The sequence below is a fragment of the Sabethes cyaneus genome, chromosome 2, assembly GCF_943734655.1.
Source record: "Sabethes cyaneus chromosome 2, idSabCyanKW18_F2, whole genome shotgun sequence".
Taxonomy (NCBI): Eukaryota; Metazoa; Arthropoda; class Insecta; order Diptera; family Culicidae; genus Sabethes; species Sabethes cyaneus.
Genome location: NC_071354.1, coordinates 47,237,858 through 47,244,382, shown reverse-complemented (window position 1 = coordinate 47,244,382; position 6,525 = coordinate 47,237,858). Strand labels below are relative to the sequence as shown.

General features: G+C 42.5%; 1 protein-coding gene across 1 annotated transcript in view; it reads right to left on the bottom strand.

The window, feature by feature from the left end:
- Nucleotides 1-1,135: 1,135 nt before the first annotated feature.
- LOC128734269 (tetratricopeptide repeat protein 39B-like) overlaps nt 1,136-6,525 on the bottom strand; it is a 29,717-nt gene continuing 24,327 nt past the window's right edge. The window contains exons 3-9 of the mRNA XM_053828354.1: nt 3,179-3,286; nt 2,767-3,108; nt 2,534-2,699; nt 2,142-2,470; nt 1,566-2,072; nt 1,364-1,504; nt 1,136-1,304 (exon numbers count right to left, since the gene is read on the bottom strand). Coding sequence (XP_053684329.1) covers nt 1,193-1,304; nt 1,364-1,504; nt 1,566-2,072; nt 2,142-2,470; nt 2,534-2,699; nt 2,767-3,108; nt 3,179-3,286 — 1,705 coding nt within the window. The 3' untranslated portion in view covers nt 1,136-1,192. The remainder of the gene's footprint in view (nt 1,305-1,363; nt 1,505-1,565; nt 2,073-2,141; nt 2,471-2,533; nt 2,700-2,766; nt 3,109-3,178; nt 3,287-6,525) is intronic.

Genomic DNA, 6,525 nt, shown 5'->3' with positions numbered 1-6,525 from the left:
GGTGCTAACGGTTTAAATACGGCTACGGCTTGTTTGCTTAAATTATTAACTTCGTGATGCTCGTAGGTATCAAACACCCGGTAATGTACGCACGACCTGCAAAAGGAAAAACATGGTAGGTTGAAAACGAATGAATCAAAACATAGAGCAGTGAAAAACATTTCACAATTACTATCGCAACTTGCAACCACCGGCTTCGCAATCAAAACAAAGCCACGTGCTCTTGTTTACGTTTTTTGCATCCATTTTCGTTACCGGCACTTACACATACAGCACAGCTGCCATAAAATTTTCCTTACCCATACTGTTGAGTGCTATAAAACTCGCACCCCAATCGTGAAGGGGATGGAAAAAATTATCGATTTTTCGCTAAATGTCAAAAATTTCCGGATTTTCGAATAAAAGTCCATTAATTTGCAAAAATTTTTGCTCAAAACACACAAATCAAGGCTACTGTGATTACACACTGCTGAAATGAAACTAAAATCGTATCGGTGGAGCAAGTTGCAATAGTTTCCCAGCTGCGTCACAATCTACTCACTTTGCGATGGGGATTGCAAACTTTTGCTAATTTTGCACCGAAATCACAGCGCTCGGTCTCGTTCCACTAGCTCAGGGACAAACCCGCACTTTGGCTCACATTCGTGCACTATTTTTAGATAAGAAGTCTGATGCTAAATTAGCTAAAAAAGTTCCACTGCTGACGGACGACTTTTCAGGACAACATTTTCGCTAAAAAACTTTTTCACACACCGCCACCGACGACCCTTGCGCACAGGCACTGAAGCACAAAGCGGCTGCTAGCCTGTGGCAGCCTAGCCTGAACGTCACGCTATAAAGCAGCAGCGATTTTCCACCCTTTGTCAGGAACCACCCCTTCGCGTGGTGGTGAACAGGCGAACGTACGGCGCTGCTTTCGTTGTCAAGGCAATCGCCGTAGGGACGCTGTCAGTCGCCAGAAGCGACGCTTTGCGCCCTTGCTGCTGTCACGTGGAAAGCGATCCAAAATGTTCGTTAGATTTTCCCCTTCGATATTTTACGGTGATTACAAAAAATCTGCTGAGGTCAGAACTGGTCATCGCAATTTCTGAAGTAATGGTAGTCAATGATTCTAAAAAGTTTATTCTCTAACAACGAAACGTAACATAGACTAGATTTATTTATTTTGCTATGACTTTCATTGTCGAGAGCTTCAATCGTTGCCGGCTGGAATGTTTTCGTAACTTTTGCCTTTCAATTCAATCAACGCAGTATGAATGCGAAAATGAAGTCGCGATTCTAGGGAATAGCCGCTATAGTTTTTCCTGAAAACGAAAGAGGACTGTTAACCTGTTGGAACGGTAAAGACAATTTCGGTTCATACTTGGCATCCTCCAATTCAAGGATAGCACGCTCCTTATTTCCTTGGTCAACGTAAATGAGAGCAATTTCCACAATAGCATATGGTACCAAGTAAAAATCTTCCTTTAAATCTTTGTACATTCCCACTACGGCTTCCAGACACCTGTGAAACAAGATTTCCTCATGAAACAAAAAGATTCTCCTAAAGTTATTTTAATTAATACTTGAGTGCCTGCAAGGGACTATCCATCTGCCGTAGACAAGCACCTTTTAGCAATAACAGCAGTGCCCTGTTGTCCACATCGTACGCTGTCAGCGGACCTGGAATTCGCTTCTGCTGCCGCTCGTCTAATTCGCTTAAATTTTCCTCAACTATCCGATATACCCCGTCAGCTAGGTGGAAATGTTTGCCGAGTATTTTAAAGAGGTTCCACACGTACATCAATTCCAGCGCCGGTACGTACAGGAATGATTGCTGTGCGAAAAATCGTTCAGTCTTCTTGCAAGCGAACTTCTCCATCGGAAGCGACTTGCCGGCGATTCGTTGCTTGTACTTCGGGACTTCCCTCATCAGCCCGTCCAGGGTTCGAAGTTCAGTCGACGTGAGATCGGATCTCTTCAGCATGCACATGATGGATGCCTTTTGATATGTGTAAATAGTGCGTGACCACTTGCTGTTCTCGACCAAATACGTAGCGAATAGCAATGACTCACGCCAGTCTAACCGTAAGCTATGAAAAGACAGAGCAAAAAAACAATTACCATAGTGATTCAGCGAGATTTAAACTGTGTGCAGTTACCAATTAACCCACAGCAACTCCCAGAAACATAGATGATGAAACTGCGGCCAGACGTTTTGCGATTTCCAAGACTTTTTGTACCACATGAGTGCTTCGTTCAAATTACCCTTCATGAACTCCAGTCGACCTTTGAAGAACAGGAACCACACACCGTCGGGATACAGTTTCAGCTGCTTCGACAGCAATTCATCACAGTGTTTTAAATCGCCCTCCTTGTGGCTAAGCACGTAGCAAACAATAAGATTGTATCCTAGGAGCGTCATGACGCAAAGCACTTGCCGGATTCCCTGGCTTTGAGAACCTGCCACTAAATCTTGCATTCCCGCTTGCTGAAAACAATAAGCTAATAAAATATTCGTTCCACTTTCACGGAACAGTTCATTGATTCCAACCTTATTTCCGGAAAACCCTATAAACTCGAGCAGCTTTATTACCCTGCCGGGTAGCAGTGAGATCATCAGATTGAATGTTCCCAGTCCCATTCGCACTCCACTTTCAAAATGAACCTTAGAGCTCTCCGATTTCCAGTTTCGTTGTACTAGTATATTGTTGCATTCTCTGCCAGGAAAAAACAGCACATTAGTGGACACACTATACTTACGAATCACTAGAGGAAAACTCTTACTTGTACATTGCGAAACAGTTTCTGATTTTCATGCCACCCTTTATCAAGCTGGTGAGCGTTTCGTCCTCGATGAAGGTGAGCATCGCTTTCAGCAGCATGGCTTCCGCGGTGCACAGTTCGGCGTGGGCCTCCACGTCCGTGTACTGATCGTAGTTTATCCGCTTGAACGTCTTGCCAATCGTTTCGGTGAGGGTGTTCTTCTTCCGATATCGATTGCACACGCCGAGGCACTGCTTCAGCGCATCGGAAGCCGCCGAAATGTGCTGCTGTTCGAATGTTAGCATTGCTTCCAGATAGGCGAACACGCTGTGCCCCACCGAGTGGTACATGCTAGACTTGGCCCTGCAAACGGAAATGACTCGGTCGTTATATCGTTACACTACTATAGCGGGTTGCAACTATCAGGACGAACCATGGCTTCATCAAAGCTTCCGCCTCGGTAAATTTGTTGTTGAAGAACAAATTGACCGCCAGTTTGGCTTCCAGCAGGGCTGAATCCAAATCCATGGAATACGACGGTCTATATCGGCAAATATGGAATGAAAAAGAAAAACGGAAATCAATTAATGTTTATAAGCAGGAAATGTCAATCCAGCGGCAATTTCCACTCTATCCACCCCCGGCAGGTGAAATGAAATGAAATGAAAAAGGCTACCTTGCTAGGAGGATACGTTCGATACAGCTGGCATTCCATGCATAGAGCACTGATAAGTTACGCAACCTGTGTGTTGTTAGCATGGCAATCATCGGAATGTGACGATGTACCTATTTCGCGTCGAATAGCTGCGTTTGCCGTCTGATTATACCTAATCGCGGGTATGTCATTTTCAGGTTGATTTTCATCATTTGCGATTCACGCAATTCTATTTTTGGATAAACTTTGGAGAAAGCGAAGCGAAAAAGCACCTTTTCGCGCATCTTGTTAAGAAATTATGCCTCATCAAGTAAGGGAAATCGATATAGTAAAGTACTAAATAGTTTTAGCCGTTCATATTTATATTCATAAAGTAGAATAATTTAAATGAATCCAAACGATCAAAAATGAACAATGACACAATAATTATAGAAGACTAGAAAACAAACTTCGTATCAAGGGCCCCAGTAAAAATTTCGTCGTTACACAAAATAAGATTTTCCAAAATTTTTATTTCAGTGAAACGCTTTCTACGACTCACGAATGTTCAATTGTTGGGGCCCCATGATTCATGAAATCATTTAAGTTGAGCTGTTGGGGTCCAAGCTCCGAAAATATCACCAGCTTCAATTCTGAGTATTTAAAAGTAGAATTAGTATATCATCCGCAGTTATTTGACTACTTATAAATATCGAACTGTCGGCTTAGGCTCCATACTTAGTTTACTTCAGTGGTGACGGTCCGTTATCGATCCTGCGTCGAATGGATCATGATCCTCCAGTACTCAATCCTGGGCTACTTTTCTTCAAACCCCTCGAACACCAGCTGAACGTGCATCATCCTCGATAGCGCACATCTATCAGTGCGATGTCTACTCCGAAGTCTACGGCCTCTTCTTGATTCTATGCTTAAAATAATTTTGGTTACTCTTTCGTCGGGCATTCTAGACACGTGATCAGCCCAGCGCAGACTGTCACACTGTACTATCTTCATTATAACAACATATATATTTACATTCTTAAGATAGCTCGTGGTTCATGCGTCTGCGCTACACGCCATTTTGGATTTTGCAAAATTTTACGCTAAAACCCCAAGCATTCGTGGATCAGCTTTTTTTTAGCGTCCATGATTCATGTCCGTAAAGGGCCACCGAGAGGATTAATGTTCTCTAGAGCGTCAGTTTATGCGAATTTGCAAGCTACGGGACTTCAGCTACAAAATATAATGCCTGCGTAAAGGCCAATTCGCAGCTGCAATTAGTCGTTTTATTTTGCGACTTACATCGTTGTCACATATCACGAGCATACCAAAATATATTCAGTTCCTCTTCGGCACCAACACCATTTGGATTTCCGCACCATGTACTTTGTTTTGGCGGTGTTAATGGTAAGTCCCAATTTCTCAATAAATGACTTAAAGGCTTCTTTCGCTGCTCTACTTTTGATTTCGACGTCATCCGCAAAATCAAGAAGCACGTGAGGTCTCATCTGCTATTCTGACTCATAATTTTTACTCATCCAGCGTCACACGAATCAACGTAACTGGTTCTGTGGGAAAACCATGTCCTAGCGTTAACTGTCACAGCTCATTTCGTTTTACTGAATCGTATGCCGCCTTGAAATCCATAAAAATATGAATATGAATGGGTAAATATCTGATCTATCGTGAAGCGACCCTGATGAAAACCTGCTTGATACTCGCCGACGAAGAACTTAGCTAATGGGCTCAGACACAAACGATAGGTAGAGCACCTTATAAGCAAAATTGAGCAACGTAATGTCTCGATAGTTTTTACTCTCAAGTCGATGTCCGTTGTTAAAATTATGGGAAATGAGGCCAATCAACCACTACTTCGATATTTATTTTCCTCCCATATTCTATTCCTGACAATGAGGTGGCGAATTGTTTCGTACAGCTGCTCGCTCCTCGCTTTTAGAAGTTCAGCCAGGATACCATCTTTTACAACAACCTTACCGTTTTTCAGCTCACTGCTCCCTCCTATGTTGATGACTCCACAGCTTGGCCGTCGCTCAAAATTCTTATCCTGTACCTGCTGATCTTCGTGTTTACTTCTCTATTCAACAGCGTCTGGAAATACTCTTCCATCTGGCTGCTACCGTCGTTTTGTCAGTAAGCAGGTTGCCAGCACTATCATTGCATGGCAAAACTCTTGCATGGCAAGATTCTTGCACCTGACCGTTTTGTAGAAACTCCGTGTGTCGTTGCTGGCGAACCTCTCCTCTGGACTGGCGAGCACGTGCTCTTCGTACTAGCGTTTTTAGACGGTGGGTTCTTTTTTCCGCAGCTCTACCAGGACGAACCAAAAAGATTCGCGCAGAGTCTTGGGCATTCCTCACATTGGAGTCGTGGGAAGAAATTCTGCAGAGAATTCGCACAGATTACAGTAGAGATTTGTATAACGCGGATTTGTAGAACGCGGATTTCTATAGCGCGGGTACCATGATATTTATATAACGCGGTTTTCCGCGTATAACAAATACACGTAGCATATGGATATTGAGTTAATTGGGGCTAAAGTCGAATTTTGAGCGATTTTGAACAGATACGACCGTGGTGTCTTTTAAGAAGTTGTAGGGCACATAACAGTTGACTCTAAGTGATATACGGAAACCACAAAGTTACGGGTTGGCCTGCTGGGCCGGAATATCCGTTGAAATTTTCGTATTGGTAAAGTTGGTTAAAATTGGTCGCATATTTTTGAAGTAACTAAAGTCGGGTAATTAATACGAATTAAAAAAAAAAGTAATAAATAGACGACCTTAGAAAGCCATAAGGTGGTCCTCCGGAAAATTCAGAACATATCGTGAATATTTTGAGTATAATTTGACTACACTAGAAGTATATTTCGACTATTTGTGATTCAATTTGGCCATTGGATGGTTTACCGGGAGAAAATTCAAAGCTTTTTGACGTAGGACTACGTCTTTGTTTACTATACTGGGACTGGGTAGCACTTTGTAAAAACGAGAAATAGAAATGTAACGTTTGAATGAAATATTTCAAACGCTAATAGCTACTATACTACTGAACGAAACATAACAGTTAATATGTCGTTGGATAGATAAAATGTCCAGCAATTTTATAGTAACATACTAATAATAATT